Below are 17,599 nucleotides of genomic sequence, written 5' to 3'. Positions count from 1 at the left end.
TATACCTGTACTGGCTGGGGAGAGGGTGAGGTGGTGCCGGGAACACGAGGGGGAAGGTCTGGCGGATGCTCAGCTTCTTCCCCAGCCTCACCCACTGCACCCGCCAATGACTGGGATGACTCATTTTTCACACTATACATTGGTAGCCGCAGTTCATAGTTTTTGGCTCTGAAAATAAATGGTATTCATTCAATCAACATTACTGCTATATAATCAACACATATAGACAGTAAGTCCTCACCTTTCTAATTTTGTATTTATAATCAGTTAACAGTAATCAAAGAAAAAAAAAATGTTTATTTTAGTGTTACTGCTAACTATCAAGTTGATATATATACTAGTTCCTCCAATTTTCAATATCATCTGTGTGAAAAAAAGTTTAGATATTTTGGGGTGCATCCCTGACTTACAATGAGAACTGCCTGTTTACAGCTACTGTATTTCATACAGGAAAGTTACGCATCTGTACATGCAACTTACGCTACAAACTATTATTCAAAATCTATATTAACTATAGATACGATATTGTTAAGCTTAGAAGGGAAGGAGAAGAAAAGGAGGAATTCAGATTAGAATGCAGAAATAGGTTTTTGGTGTTGGAAACGTTGGAAGAGGGGGAGAGAAGTGTAGATGAGATGTGGGAGGATGTGAACAAAGTTTTGCATGAGACTGCTGAACGTACGATTGGAAGGAGACATAGATTCAGGAGAAAGAAATGGATATCAGAGGAAACGTGGGATATGATAAAAAAGAGAGGTGAGGCTAAATTGAGGAGTGAGATGCAATGCGTTGATGAACGAGAGATTGAATTAGCAAGAGCTGCGTACTGGAGTTTGAATTCAGAAGTAAGAAGGTTAGCTAGGAGAGATAAAAGAAGATGTGTGGATGAAAAGGTTGCAGAGACTGAAATCTTAATAAACAAAAATGATGGACAGAGTCAAAGAATAGCATATGAATCGATTAGAGAACTGAGTGGTAATGCAGGTAAACGCAAGGAAATACCAGTTAGAGACAGGGAAGGAAATTTATTGACCAAAGATGGAGATATTAAAAATAGATGGAAAGAGCATTTTGAGACAGTTCTTAATAAACCAATACCACCAGAAGAGGATATACCGTCTGCTCAGGAAGATTTAAATATAGAAACAGGAGAGTTGAGGCTTGCAGAAGTGGAGAAAGCAGTAAAACAGTTAAAGAATAATAAGGCACCAGGGGAGGATGGTTTATTTCCGGAAATGTTTAAAGTGGAGGGGGATAGATTAATAATGATCTTGACCAAGCTATTCAATAAGATATGGGTGACGGGGTTACTACCATCAGTTTGGAAGAATGGTGTAATTGTTAAAGTTCGAAGAAGGGAGACCTGAGTGAATGTGGTAATTGGAGGGGAATCTCTTTGTCACCGATAGCTTTGAAAGTTTTCAGTAAAGTGTTGTTAAATAGGTTGGAGCCGGTGGTTGAGGGTATTCTGAGGGATGAACAGGCTGGTTTTAGAAAGGGACGTGGTTGCAATGATCAGATCTTTATAGTTAGGCATTTGATGCAGCAAGTTAATGAAATGAGAGTACCGTTAAGTCTTTGTTTTGTTGATTTTGAAAAGGCTTTTGATAGTGTTTCGAGAGAGACTATGGGGAAGATCATGAGACATTATGGAATACCAGAGGAGTTTGTGAGGGTCATTATGAACATGCATGAGGACACATTTTGTAAAGTGATGGTTGATGGTTGTCTGAGTGATTCGTTTGAAGTCAAGTCCGGAGTAATTCAAGGTGGTGTTCTATCGCCTTTACTATTTATATTGGTCATTGATTACATTATGAAACGCGTTGGAACAGAAACCGGTGCAGGTATACTTTGGGGAGAGAACAGGAAACTTTTGGATTTAGATTATGCAGATGATATAGTTTTGATTTGTGATGGGCCAGAAGAGATGCAGAGAGTGTTGGACTGTTTGGTGAGTGAAGGTCGCAAGGTGGGTTTGGTTATTAATTGTGGAAAAACTGAAATAATCAATATGAATATGGAAAATGCGCAGGAATGTGTAATTGGAGGTATGGTTGTAAAGCAAGTTGATAGGTTTAAATATTTAGGTACTTATTTAGCCAAGGATGGTTCTTTGAACTTTGAATTCGAGGAAAGGTTAAAGAAGGCTAATCAGGCAATGGGAATGCTTAAAAATATTTGGAATAATAACAATTTCTCTGTGCATACAAAAATCAAACTTTATAAGGTAATGGTTAGGAGTATCTTAATTTATGGACACGAGTCTTGGTACAGCACAGTGACTATGGAAAATAAATTCTTGGTGTTTGAAAATAAAGCACTTAGAAGAATATTAGGAGTTAAGTGGTGGGAAAGGATACCAAATAGTAGAATTAGAGAAATAACGGGAGTGCAGCCGATCGATGAATATGTTAGATTCTCACGATGGAAGTGGCTAGGACATGTGTATAGGAGACAGGGAATAGTACGAGGTACACCAGGGTGGATGGCACTTGGTAGAAGAGGTAGAGGAAGGCCAAAAGAAACGTGGGTGAGGACAATGAGACGGGAAGCTGGAGATGAGTGTTGGGGAGATCTTGAGGAGTTAGCACAAGATAGGATGTGGTGGTGTGAGTTCATCGAGGCCCTATGCATCCCCGAGGGTGCCACAGGAAATGATTGATTGATTGATTGATATTAACTATAAAAAAATATTTTAACCATACTTATATCAAATATGAGAGAAAACATTTTGAAAGCACAGAGAGGAACCTGTTTTCTTAACTTATAGATGCTGGGCCTATTATTCAACTGGGGAAAATTTTTTTGTTTCGTTTTTGAAGGCTCCAACATGCTTGCATGTGTCAACCTTGGTCACCAAATGGCAGCTCTCCACACTGCTCGATCTATGGCAGCCTCCCTGTTCAGTCCCTTAACCCTGAGGTCACATTTAATGACCTCGTTCTGGGTGTTTTTCAGTCTACCCCTCGCAACGCCACCCCTAATATTAACTCTTCTCACTTTCTGCACCGAATTATCGTCCCCGATCCTCTCCAAATGCCCAAACCACCTCAATCTACCTCTCCTCACCACAGCGCCAATACACTCCAGTCTCATCCTACCTCTCAACTCTTCCATTATAAACCCAGCCCCCCCAGGCTTTGCACTCAGGGATGCACTGCACATCCACCTAATCATTGTCATTTCTATACATTTGAGCCTGCAAATATCCTTTTCCTTTACTGCCCAGGTCTCACTACCATACAGTTTTACACTCCTAACACATGCTGCATACAAAGATCCCTTAGCAAATAGAGAGAGCCCTCTCAATGTCAGAAAAGGCAACAGCTCCCTGAACTTCTTCCAACCACTTCTCAACCTAGCCACAAAGCTAGCTCCAGCCCCACCTCCAGCACATATGTCTCCCAAATAACAACACTCTTTCACACATTCAAGAGACGCACCAGCAAGTTCAATCCTTTCACGCTTGACAATCTCCACCTGCTCTCCCCGATATGCTGCACACATAAAATCAGCATTATCTCGCAGTCTACCTAATACCACTACATCTCTTTTGCACCCACTTATCACAAACACTGCACAAGATGAAACCGCTTCCCATGCCCTCGTGGCAAATTGCACATGGCCACTCTCCCTCTTCTTTGACAGTACTGCCACCAACCCTAGATATCATCACTTTTGTTTTATCTGCATTTACTCTTAAGCCCTTGTGCCCCATACCATCTCTCTACTTCTTAAATCTTTCCTCCACCTCCCTTTCATTCCCTGCAATCAACATCAAATCATCAGCATACAGCATCTCCCACAGGAATCTTTTTCTGAAGTCACGTGAGTGGGCTTCAAGTACCATGATAAACAAGGGACTCAAAACTGACCCATGATGCACACCAACATTCACGGAAAACTCATCACTCAAATCTCCATTCACTCTTACCTGGGTGCAAGCACCCACATACATGGCCATAACCACCCTAACCAGCCACTCCTCCATTGCAAGCTTTCTCATTGCCCACTTCACCACCTGTCTAGGGACTCTAACAAATGCCTTCTCCAAATCAACAAAAAGTAGTTCCCCTATTATTTGTTCTAAATATTTTTCCTGAACCTGTCGAACAATGAATATGGTATCAGTGGTCCCCCTGCCTAGCATAAACCCTAACTGCATCTCATCAATATTCACTCTTTCTCAAATCATGCCTTTTAGAACTCTCTCCATTACCTTCATTATCTGATCTAAAAGCTTTATACCTCTATAATTTCCTCTTTCCAGGGCATCACCCTTCCCCTTGTACACACTTACACTCTTAAGCCAAACATCTGGGACAACACACTAATAAATAATCTCCTAAGGCCTTCAACATTTCAGAAGTTAACCCAGACACACATGCTGCCTTCCCCACTTGCATCCCGCCTATTGCCTCATTCATAGTAGCAGTGCCAATCAAAGGTCAAGGGCCAAACACTGAATCTCCTGGCTCCAAACCTTCCCTGTCCCAGTCAAAGTCATGCAACAACCGGCTATAATGCTCTCTCCATGCATCTTTAATATCCCCACTGTTCACCACTACCCTTCCTTCATCATTATTCACACACTGCTCACCTATAATGCCCCAATTATCTCTCTTCACCTGATTTGCCACCTTAAATATCATATTCTTCCTTTCCACATGGTTTAGGTTATCAAGTAAAAGTCTCTGTGACTGACTTCACCCTGCATACCTCTCTTTTAGCCCTACGCTTAGCAGCCAAGTATTCCTCTTTACTACCACCCTTCTTTCATTCCCGGAAAAGCTTTCTTGTCTCCTTAACTGTAGCTTCTACACCCTCCTCCCACCACCGAGTTATTTTATGTCCTGGTGGGCCTATTGTCCAACCGCATGCTGCATCAGTAACTCTCAAGAGTATAAATAAATATAGTACCAGGAGTCTATAATTAGCAAACATTCATTACCAAAACATGAGTCAGCTGTCTGAAACTACTCTATAGTATCAATATTTTTTAAAAATGATATTAAGTGGCTGTAATTAGTGGTCATGTAATAGTACTTAACTGTAATCCCACTATGACAGTTCACTGAACAAAATATACATCATATCCAGGAGAATATGACTGTGTGCTGGAACCTTATGTTAAAGTTCTGATGCTCTGGGCACATACATGACACTCTGGTGTACATGTATACATAAGAGCTAAAGCATTTTAAATTGTTATTAGTCTTTTTTTGGCAGTCAAGAAAAAACATACCTGCATGTGCTACTTCTGATCAGATAACAATAACTCTACCCTATATATAATACACAACAACTATACAGGAAATCTCGTCATTTGAGTAGTACGGCATGTAAAAATTACACTGGAACCCCCTACAGGCAATATTTTCACCTAGGATAAATTGGATTATTTATGAGTGTGTTGTCCCAGATGATTGGCTGAAGAGTATAATTGTAAATGTGTATAAAGGGAAGGGTGATGCCCTGGAAAAGAGGAAATTATAGAGGTTTAAAGCTTTTAGATCAGATAACGAAGGTAATGGAGAGAGTTTTAGAAGGTATGATTAGAGAGAGAGTGAATATTGATGAGATGCAGTTTGGGTTTATGCCAGGTAGGGGGACCACTGATGCCATATTCATTGTTCGACAGCTTCAGGAAAAATATATTAGTAGGAGAAGGGATCTTTATTTTGTTTTTGTTGATTTGGAAAAGGCCTTTGACAGAGTCCCTAAAGAGGTGGTGAAGTGAGCAATGAGAAAGCTTGGCTTGGAGGAGTGGCTGGTTAGGGTGGTTATGGCCATGTATGTGGGTGCTCACACCCAGGTGAGAGTGAATGGAGATTTGAGTGATGAGTTTTCCGTTAATGTTGGTGTGCATCAGGGGTCAGTCTTGAGTCCCATGTTGTCTATTGTGGTACTTGAAGCCCTTTCACATGACTTTCGAAACGGACTCCCGTGGGAGTTGTTGCATGCTGATGATTTGGTGTTGATTGCAGAGAACAAAAGGGAGGCGGAGGAAAGGTTTAGGAAGTGGAGAGATGGTATGGGGCAAAAGGGTTTAAGGGTAAATGCAGATAAAACAAAAGTGATGATATCTAGGGTCGGTGGCGGTACTGTCAAAGACGAGGGACAGTGGCCATGTGTAGTTTGCCACGAGGGCGTGGGAAGTAATTCCATCTTGTGCGTTGTGTGTGATAAATGGGTGCATAAGAGATGTAGTGGTATCAGAGGTAGACTGCGAGATAATGCTGATTATATGTGTACGGCGTGCCGGGGTGAGCAAGTGGAGATTGTCAGACATGAAAGGATTGAACTTGCTGGTGAATCTCCTGAGTGTGTGGAAGAGTTTTGTTATTTGGGAGACATGTTGTGTGCTGGAGGTGGGGCTGGAGCTAGCTCTGTGGCTAGGGTGAGAAGTGGTTGGAAGAAGTTCAGGGAGCTCTTGCCTCTCCTGACATTGAGAGGGCTCTCCCTACGTGCTAAGGGGTCTTTGTATGCAGCATGTGTTAGGAGTGTAATGCTGTATGGTAGTGAGACCTGGGCAGTGAAGGAGGAAGATATTCGCCGGCTCAGACGTACAGAAATGACAATGACTAGGTGGATGTGCAGTGCGTCCCTGCGTCCAAGGCCTGGAGGGACTAGGTTTACTATGGAAGAGTTGAGAGGTAGGATGGGACTGGAGTGTATTGGTGTTGTGATGAGGAGAGGTAGATTGAGGTGGTTTGGACATGTGGAGAGGATGGGGGATGATAATTGGGTGAGGAAGGTGAGAAGTGTTAATATTGGGGGTGGGGTTTTGAGGGGTAGACCGAGAAAGACATGGGACGAGGTCATAAAGTGTGACCTTAGGGTTAAGGAACTGAACAGGGAGGCTGCAATGGATCGTGCAGCATGGAGCGCTGCCATTAGGTGACCAAGGCCAACACATGCAAGCATGTTGGAGCCTTTAAAAATGAAACAAAACAAAATGAGTTACCAACTGTCAACCAATGAAAATTAGTCCTTTCTCATGTCTGATTCAGAAAAATTTTCTTGTCAGTTGAAACTAAGCACATTTTAGTTTCACCAGTGTTCAATTTGTATGTTACGAGACAGTGTAAAGTACATGTCCGACATACCCTATAATATTCTCTATTATGCTTTAAATCTGTAGTTTTTATAGATTCTCCAAAGGTCAGGTGGGTAACAAATACACCTACCAATTATCCTAACCTGGGTTCAATCCCACCCATAGTCAGAAGAAGGGTGCAGCAATAGCCTATCTCCTTATGTGATTCATATGTTCACACCTTGTCAAGGTTCCCTCAATTATATATACAGAGTCTCTTAATTACAGACACAGCCACCATACAATACAATTTCTGCATGCACTTCTCCTCATAGGGGCATTTGTCTTCTTAGTACTATAGGAAAAGTGTATGGTAGGATACTTATTGACAGAGTTAGAGAAAGAACAGAGAAATTAGTTGGAGAAGAACAGGGAGGCTTTAGGAAGGGAAGAGGTTGTGTAGATCAGATATTCATTCTTAGATCTTTAGTGGAAAAGTTTCTAGAGAAGGGAAAGAAGTTGTATGCGGCTTTCATGGATTTGGAGAAAGCATATGACAGGGTGGATAGACAAGGATTGTGGAAAGTGTTAAGAATATATGGAGTAGATGGGAAGTTGTTGAATGTTGTGACGAGTATGTACGATGGTGCAAAGGCTGCAGTGCGTGTAGATGGTGAACTAAGTGAATTTTTCTCTTTGAAAGTTGGGTAGAAACAGGGATGTGTCATGTCTCCATGGTTGTTCAATCTGTACATGGATGGGGTAATAAAAGAGGTACAAGGTAGGGTAGTGGATGTTGGAGTGGCCCTGGTGAGAGAGGATAATGTTTGGAAACTCCCTGTACTGTTGTTTGCAGATGATACTGTGTTGTTGAGTGAAGACGAAGGGGAGCTGCATGGCTTGGTGGATGAGTTTGGGAGAGTGTGTAAGAAACGGAATCTAAAGGTGAATGTAGGGAAGAGTAAAGTGATGGTCTTTGAGAGGGCTGAAGTCAGTGAATGTACAGCGAGGTTGGATGGTGAGGAATTGGAAAATGTGAGTACGTTTAAGTACTTGGGTAATGTGATGAGTAAGGATGGAGGTTTGGAGGGTGAAGTGCTTGAAAGGGTACAGCAGGGAAGAAAGGTTGCTGGTTCTTTGAAAGCAGTGATAAGAAACAGGGAAGTGAGCATGGAAGTGAAAAAGTTACTACATGACAGTATTGTGATACCAACTCTAACGTATGGAAGTGAAGCTTGGACGTTGTTGGAAGGACACAAGTCAAGAGTGAGAGCAGTGGAAATGAGTTATTTAAGAGGAGCCTGTGGAGTCACATGGAGAGACAGGCTGACGAATGAGGATATAAAGGAGCGTTGTGGTGTGGATGTGGATGTGATAGGAAGCGATATGAGGAACACACTGAGGTGGTTTGGCCATGTGGAGAGAATGGAGGGTGAAAGACTGACGAAGAGAGTGTATGTGAGTGAGGTGGAGGGGGGAAGTGGGAGGGGGAGGCTGAGGATAAGATGGAGGGATGGGGTGGAGAGGTATATGAGAGAGGGGGGTGTGAGTTGGGAGCAGGGCAATGAAATGGCGGGGGACAGGGCGACTTGGAGGTGATTTGTTTGTGGCCACCCCAAACGGGATTGAGGCGTCTGGCAATAGATAGATAGATAGACTTCTCCTCAACATTATAAACGGCCCTCTACATCTATACCCATTAATAAAATCTTGGGTCAGGGCAGTTCATTTCTCTTGTAACAAAAAGTGATGTTCCACAGCTTGAAGTATCAGCTGCCCAACAGTACCAGCAAAAGATCGCCTGAATGTGTATAGCAGAGATCTGTCAGCCAATAATGTGTATGAAAGCCAATTGCTACAATATTTACAAAAACAAGCTTCCTACTCCAGAGAATTTCATAATTACTGAGTGTTAGGAAAAACCCATGACCCACCATTATCATTTGAATGTTTTGCTGGTACAGTATGACACTTCTGTCAATCAACTGCCTGATTTATTCAATTGAAGGGTCTGGCCTAATCATCCATCCATCCATCCATCATCCAATCCTATGCTGCCCCATGAGAAGCGTAGGAGCCCGGGGCTAGGCAAGTTGGTCCTAACTTTTAAGATGAGAGTGACCAGCCTCACTCATCCTTGAGTGGCATTATGTGAGCAATAAACCCCAACCATCCCTTGGATATAAACCTACACAAGCTCAATCCAATTGGAGCACCTTAATTACCCACTAAACCACCAGGTGCCATAATATGGCTACATGGTTAACACCCAGCACAGTAAATGGTCTCCTGGTGTACAGGAAACCATCTGGTGCAGAGTCACCCATAGGCAGAAGAATGAGGAAAAATGACAGAAAGAAAGACAGAAGAGGATGTGTAAAGTCACCCATGGGGAGAAGGAAGAGGAGAGAATGAAGGAAGGAAGGAAGACAGGGAAAGGCAGACTCCTAAAGCAACACTACATCGAGTGGATGGTTGGAGGCCGCCCCCTCGTAAAACAAGCATCACACTCCCTTTCCCTCTCCTAACCTCAGTCATATAGGACTATGCCCATTGTTGGTGTTGCTGTTAAACAACCCCCTGATCTGTCAGGCTAACCAGATCCACAGGCAAGCAACCACCCTTGCAGGACAATGCTGTACAGTGAAGCAATGTTCCACTGTGGTAGATGGCGCCTCGCCAAGGCACAGGGAGGAATGCTGAAGTTTGGTTCCTGGATGGATGCTACATTTGCATCTCCCCACCCAGTTAACAAAGGCACCATAGCAGCCTCCACATTACCCAGTTACCTCAATATATGGTTATCACCCAGCACTGAATATGGTTTCCTGGGGTACAGGAAACCATTAAGCTTGTCACTCAATGTAGAGCCATCTGAAGTGGAAAGAAGAGTAATAAAGTGACAAGAAGGATGGGAAAAATAGGAAGAGAGGACAAAAGATACTGAAAAAGAATGATAAAGGTGAAGGAAGAAGATGCCAGCACTACATCAGGTGAGTGGATGACGGTCACCACCGCCATCCACCAGGCCTATACTGACATAAAAGTATATATACTGTATATGTAGTACAATACAAAATAATAATACTTGTCTTTTACATCAAACCCACAACTTGATCAGTAAAATATCTATCTATCTATTGCCAGACGCCTCAATCCCGTTCGGGGTGGCCACAAACAAATCGCCTCCACGTCACCCTGTCCTCCGCCATTTCACTGCCCCGCTCCCAACTCACACCCCCCTCTCTCATATACCTTTCCACCCCATCCTTCCATCTCATCCTCAGCCTCCCGCTCCCTCTTCCCCCCTCCACCTCACTCACATACACTCTCTTCGTCAGTCTTTCACCCTCCATCCTCTCCACATGCCCAAATATATGTCTGTAAAATATAATTTCCTTAAGTAATATAAAGCGTGTTAGCGTGGTAGGTGTTGGCGGCCATCATCCATTCACTTGACATAGTGCTGCCTACTTCTTCCTTCATCTTTATCACTGTTTTTCTGTGTCTACCCTCCTCTCTTCCTATTTCTCCCATCTTTTCTCTCATTTTTAATTACTCTTTCCTTTTCAGGTGCCTGTACACTGAGTGGCAAGCCTAATGGTTTACTGTAAGCCAGGAAACCATTTACAACACTGGGTGGTAATCCTATAACCAACCCACACATGTTGCATACGTGTTAAAAAATGGGTTGGTAGAGGGTTACTGTCCCCTCCCCGTAAAACCACTAAGACAAACAGCCACCCCTTATGGGATTATGGCATCTGGCTGTAGATAGACAGAAATAATATAAATCAAACAAGCATACAAAGATGTATGGTACGAGTTATGATTCCTAATTCCACTTCCAAAATAAACACTAGTGAATGTTCAAACTAAACTAAGCATAAAATATGCAAATTATGATTCAGTTATCAAAATCCACCCAGTAAAAATAATGCCAGCCTTACTGTTCTTTGTCAGAAGAGCAGCAGTGAGCAACAATCGTGGTCAGCCAAATCTTCATGTCTTCTTGGTCTTGTGCTTCTACCACCCATTCACTTCCACTGTCAGCCTGACAACAGAATGCATCTCCTAATTACAGTATCACCATTATTTGCATCATATATTAATGCTACAATTAACCTTACTTATAGCTGCCATCATTTTCCTGGCCTATCATCTATCATCAGTCATTTCTGTACTCAATGAACAGCACTGTCAATCTCACTTCTGTATTTCTACTTTCATCTAGCCTATAGTTACATTAACCCTATCATGCATTCCAACAATGCAGAGTGTAAGCTTTGGCTTTCCAAAAAACATTATCACTATCATGAATCATCATCACATAACTTTAAAATATTCTGCACAAAAAAAAAAAACCCTAAGGCATCGGCATCAAATTTTATGGCTAGTGAATGTTATGAAAGCAAAATGCATACCAGTGGTACTTGCAATGATGATATGTGTGCTGAGAAAAGATTAATCTCTCTGACTCAGGGATGACACCAATAATAACAAGCACAAATGCACCAGTGACAACCTACCTTGATCACAAATGTGTTTCTGAGATCTGGCATTTCTAAATCTGTCGTTTCCCTGGCTTCATTTATCGATATGCAAAAAACACCTGTTCTTGGTTTCATACTCTGAAAGAAATAAAAAATAAAGCTTGAAAGATGGTAAAAATTTTGTATTTATATAACTGTTCCAGGTGCCCTATTAACTTTTTGGTATGCACACCACAGATTTTCAATAGTCTTCATTATGTCACCTCTTTTAATGTTCCTTTTTGCTATCAAGTTCACAGTAAATTACACAAAAATTGCTTAATAAAGCTTCACTGCTATCCAGCAAACTAATTTGCCAGGATCCCCCAACTTTCAGCAACAGAGGTAAGGAGAAAGCTATAAGATTCTGGAATACATCCTCAATATTATGAGGACTGCTTAGAATTACACTCCAGGAGCAAACCTTCTTACTGTCAATGAATGAGAGCTAAACTCTCCCCTGTCTGCAAGAGCCCTAACCCAGAAGACAGTGGAGCATGAATACGACATTGGGATACTCTTGGTTATCCTGTGTGTTACTCACCCATTTTCTTCACTGATTTTGTAATATGATTCACCTTATTATTTATGAGTTTTCTCTGGTATTAGCTATATTGTAGTTACTTTAATGCAGCTTTCATTCATGCTATACCCTACATACAATATGGCTAAGTACTGCATATCTGTACTCAGTTACTTATCTGGCTAAGTACTGCATATCTGTACTCAGTTACTTATCTGGCTAAGTACTGCATATCTGTACTCAGTTACTTACCGTATCTGGCTAAGTACTGTACTGCATATCTGTACTCAGGTACTTCATCAATATATATTCTGAAATACAAATACAGTACCATTTCCATAAACATTAACTCCACAGTTACAGTTTACCTGTATACAGTTTATCAGTATAAAAATACAGTACTGGTGGCTATGTGTATATGGTACCTGTCAAATACTGTACATAATTAAACAAGATTATACATGGTACTGTACATCAATTTGTCCTTAATAGAAACAAGGTTATTAGTATTTATATACAGTATCTTAAAAAACCATGGTGCTATAGTTATAAGCAGCCTACTATCTATCTACAGTATCTACTGAATTATCCAGAATTACTCTTTTATAAATATACAGGTAGCTATACAAAAATAAGTATACTATGTCCCTTACAGTACATGCAGTAAGTATTTATATGCCCAGGAATGAAGAAAGTCAAAATGGGAAAAGCCCCAGGAATTCATGGAATGTGAAGTGAAATGCTGAACATGGGGGAGATAGTCACAGAATGGATATGGGAGATGTGCAGATTGACCTGGGAGGAAATTACAGTCCCAGAGGATTGGGAGTCAGGTAAAATTATTCTCTTGTACAAAGGAAAAAGGGAAAAAGAAGTGTGTGGTAATCATAGGGGCATTTGTCTTCTGAGTGTAAAAAGGAAAAATAAATGGTAGGATAGCTACCAGTTCTTAATGACAGAGTTTGGGAAATAACAGAGGAATTGGTTGGGGAAGAAAAAGTATAAGGCAGGCTACGGGTACTTAATGATAGAGTTAGGGAAATAACAGAGGAATTAGCTGGGGAAAAACAGGGAGGTTTTAGGAAGGGAAGAGGTTGTGCAGATCAGATATTCATTCTTAAGTCATTAGTGGAAAAGTTTCCAGAGAAGGGAATGAAGTTGTATGTGGCCTTAATGGATTTGAGGAAAGCATATAACAGGGTAGATAGACAAGGAATGTAGAAAACATTTAGAATATATGGTGCAACTGGGAAGTTGTTGAGTGCTGTGAAGAGTACCAGTATGTATGAGGGTGACAAGGCTGCAGTGCATATGGATAATGAACTGACTGAATTTTTCTATCTGAATGTTGGATTGAAACAGGGATGTGTCATGTTTCCATGGTTGTTCAGTCTGTATATGGATGGGGTTATAAAAGAGACACAAGGCAGGGCAGTGGATCTTGGAGTGGCTCTAATGAGAGAGGCCAGCATTTAGAAATTTCCTGTACTGTTGTTTGCAGATGATACTGTATTGTTAAGTCAAGAAGAAAGGGAACTGCAAGGCTTGATGAATGAGTTTGAGAAACTGTGTACGAAACAGAATCTAAGGTGAATGTAGGGAAGAGTAAAAGTTATATATGATCTTCGAGAAGAATGAAGTCACTGACAATACAGTGAGCTTGGATAATGAGGAAATGGAAAATGTGAGTGCATTAAAGTACGGTACTTGGTGATCAGTAAGGATGGACATTTGGGGGGTGAAGGGCTTGAAAGGTACAACAAGGAAGAAAGGTTGCTGGTTCTTCAAAAGCAGTGATAAGAAAGAGGGAAGTGAGCATGGAAAAAAGTCGCTCCATGACAGTATCGTGATACCAACTCTAATGTATGGAGGTGAAGCTTGACCTTGTTGGAAGGACACAAGTCAAGAGTGATAGAAGTGGAAATGAGTTACTTGAGAGGAGCGTGTAGGTTACATGGAGGGACAGACTGACAAATGAGGAAGTGAAGGAGCATTTTAGTGTGGATGTGAATGTGACAGAAAGCATTAGGATGATTACACTGAGATGGTTTGGCCTGGTGGAGAGGATAGAAAGCAAAGCACCAATGAGAAGAGTGTATGTGGGTGAAGTGAAGGGGGAGGCTGAGGATGAGATGGAAGGATGGAGTGGAGAGGTACCGTATATGAGAGAGGAGGATGTGACCTGGAAGCAGGGCAGTGAAATGGCAGGGGACAGGAAGACATGAAGATGATTTGTTTGTGGCCACTCCTTATGGGATTATGGTATCTGGCAATACGATAAATAGGCAGACAGGACTGTGGACAAATGCCATAACTTAAGCAAAGCTATTCATACATATTGACAACAAACTCAAGTTTCCTCAGTAGCTATATGTACTTACCATTATTCATAATTTAAATCAATTTGCCTTGTAAAGGTATAGCTGGAACTTGAGGGGCACTCAATGGAGCACATCTCTCTGATAAGGGTAAAGTAATTTCCAAACCACTCTTCATAATGGGTTGGGTTATTTCAACATTGATTAGGGTTTCACAAAAAATGTTTTCCTGATCCAGAATCTGTAATATGATCTGGATCAGTCCCAAAAGTAAACAACTGTTCCCTGGGACATGGGTTATCTGCCCACCAAATTTGGTCCAAATCTCTCTCTTTTAGTTTTTGAGTAATCCTGCTACCAAACAAACGAACAAACAAGCAAACAGGGATGAAAACAGACTCTCCATGTCAAAGAGGAAAACAAATTATTAACTAATCTATAGGTAGATAATGACAGGATTTCTTACCAAATACCAGTACGGTACATCAAGATTTTAACCCGTACATATATACAAACTTCCTCTTATGTGAGTTTTGGGACAAGAAAAGCACATGCATTAGAGATATTCACTTATGACACACTGAAATTAAAGAGAACCTTGACACAGAGCAAGATTCCTCCAGAACTTCACCTTCTAACCTCCTCCAAACCTAACCCCTACCCCACTTTTCAGACAGAAGAAATACGAAAAGATTTGGAGATTTTTTGTGTTATACGTTCATTCATTCATTCATTGCCAGACGCCATGTATCCCAGACGGGGTGGCCAAGGGCTTAGAGTTAATTGTTTTACAGGGAGGGGCACTAATCCTCCACCAACCCCACTTGACGTAGGGATGCCAACAGCATCTAGTGTTCCCAGGCGGTCACCCATCCAAGTACTAACCAGACCCAATTGTGTTATACGTGATAGGATATATTGCCTGTAAGTACAACAAAAAAAGCAACAACTGCATAATTTTATAAAGCAAACGTCTACAAATAATGCTAACCCTGTAAGAAAACCTCATGATTAGTAAGCGTACAGAATGATACCGTACATTTCGTGGGAAAAAGCAACACACCTTAACGAGATATTATTCCAAAACAAATATAACTTCATTACTAACCACATTTCTGGAAAAAAAACTACTTATGATCGCCCAATTTCAAGATTCAAAACTGAGATAGGTATTTCTGAGTATGAAGAATTTCATCATCAAGATTTTAACCCTTTCCTATATACAAACTTCCTCTTATGTGAGTTCTGGGACAAGAAAAGCATATGTCTATCTATCTATCTATAGCCCGACGCCCTAATCCCGCAAAGGGTGGCCGCAGACAAAACGCCTCCAAGTCACTCTGTCACCCACCATTTGACTCCCCTCCCCCCAACTCACCCCCCCCTCCCTCACATACCTCTCAACTCCATCCCTCCACCTCATCCTCGGTCTACCCCTCCCTCTCCCTCCCTCCACCTCACCTACATACACCCTCTTAGTCAGTCTTTCATTCTCCATCCTCTCCACATGTCCAAACCACCTCAGTGTATTTCTCCTAATCTTTTCAACCACATCCACATCTACCCCACAACGTTCCTTCACTTCTTCATTCGTCAACCTGTCCCTCCATGTCACTCCACATGCTCCTCTCAAGTAACTCATTTCCACTGCTCTCACTCTTGACTTGTTCCCCTCTTGCAAGGTCCACGCCTCGCTTCCATACGTCAGGGTAGGGATCACAATACCATATGCATTAGTGAAATTAACTTATGACACACTGAAATTAAAGGGAACCTTCATGATGATGATGGTGAAGAATTTCCCATAATCAAAATCCATGTTTGTATTTTTGTGTATGAAGAACACACTAATTACTGCTCCAACTCACCTTAGGAGGAGCATAAAACTCCAACATGTACCCCGCAGCAACCTTCACAAGAGCCATCCGGCACTTCAACCATTGTGGTCGACCTTCTTGAGTGTCACCCACCAGCAAATGAACATTTCCTTCCCTCACACACTCCACTGCTAACTTCACTGTACGGGCCTTGTGCCTCTCAATTTTTGATTGCTTGTCATGGTGAGGGGATAGCTCAACCTCATCAGAGTGTTGCTTTAGAAATATTTTACCTTTTTTCAGTCCTTTGAAAGACAACCGCCTAAAGAAAGGCTTGTGAGAAACTTTGGGGGAGGGAGATTCACCACCTTCATCACTACCTGCAGCCTCGAGGATGTCATCAGCTGACGCAGATCGTGTAGTATTGACCACACTTCCTATACCATTACGGACCTTCACTCCATTTGGAGGATTCTGTAACGCTTGTTCTAGATGCGCAGGAAAAAGCTCGGCAAATTTTTGTGCTAAATCTTTATGTTCGAGCTCTCTAAACTGAGCTTGCAGGGCCACAAAAACCTTCCACGACTTGACAAAATCAGTAGCCGCGATCTTGGCCTGCTTATCACAGAAGTCTTCCCAGTCATTCCTACGGTTCTCAGCTTCTGGCTCAGCCGCAGTTGCCATGATTAGATCTTGTCATAGCCTTCACGCGACGTCAGCTAGGAATGAGTTTCTTGGTATTAATGTGTGACAACATCCTGAGTATGCTCAGGTCTCCATCTTGCTGCAGACTGTGTTGTTTACATGCCAAATTTTCAAATGAGCCTCCAAGAGCGCATTTTTAAAGAGATATTAACTAAACTACTATGGTAGCTGAATAAACATATATATTAATTTAATACTTTAAATCATATTGTAGAACTGAAAGACAAATGTATATGCATATCACAAGAATACTCCTCATGAGAAAAAAAAACTTTCGTTTGATTTTAAATTCCCTGCGACAGCACCCACTGGCGGGAAGAAAACATTTCGTCTGCTGAGTTGCGTATAGAAAAGATGATCTGCGAATGAGGAATTCGTGTAGATAGACAGACATTCATATAATATAATTCTGGAGAAACAATCTGTAGATATTTAGTTATGACAATAGGTCCTATCTGCTCCACCAGTTAACAACTTAGTCTATACTGTAGTTATTTGCCGATTTCATGTCTATTATGATTCAGGCTACTGTTGGACACAGCGTGTTATTCACATCACACAGACATTGCCAAGGCTAAAGCTAACCTATCCCCAGGATTTCGTCTCAGTAACCCTCGACACTGTAACACAGGCATGAAATATCTTGCTGCCACATTCCTTGG

At 41.6% G+C, this 17,599-nt stretch overlaps 1 protein-coding gene across 1 annotated transcript in view; it reads right to left on the bottom strand.

Annotated features, from left to right (window-relative positions):
- Lnk (SH2B adapter-like protein Lnk) overlaps positions 1-17,018 on the bottom strand; it is a 37,670-nt gene extending 20,652 nt beyond the window's left edge. The window contains exons 1-4 of the mRNA XM_080273324.1: positions 16,284-17,018; positions 11,572-11,673; positions 10,993-11,096; positions 12-168 (exon numbers count right to left, since the gene is read on the bottom strand). Of these exons, the coding sequence (XP_080129450.1) occupies positions 12-168; positions 10,993-11,096; positions 11,572-11,673; positions 16,284-16,916 (996 nt within the window). The 5' untranslated portion in view covers positions 16,917-17,018. The remainder of the gene's footprint in view (positions 1-11; positions 169-10,992; positions 11,097-11,571; positions 11,674-16,283) is intronic.
- Positions 17,019-17,599: the final 581 nt, after the last annotated feature.

This window comes from Coenobita brevimanus, chromosome 54, assembly GCF_032717465.1.
Source record: "Coenobita brevimanus isolate Jiangsu-jjx chromosome 54, ASM3271746v2, whole genome shotgun sequence".
In the NCBI taxonomy this organism is placed as follows: Eukaryota; Metazoa; Arthropoda; class Malacostraca; order Decapoda; family Coenobitidae; genus Coenobita; species Coenobita brevimanus.
The sequence above is the reverse complement of the archived record's forward strand: the minus strand, read 5'-3'. Positions and strand labels throughout refer to the sequence as shown.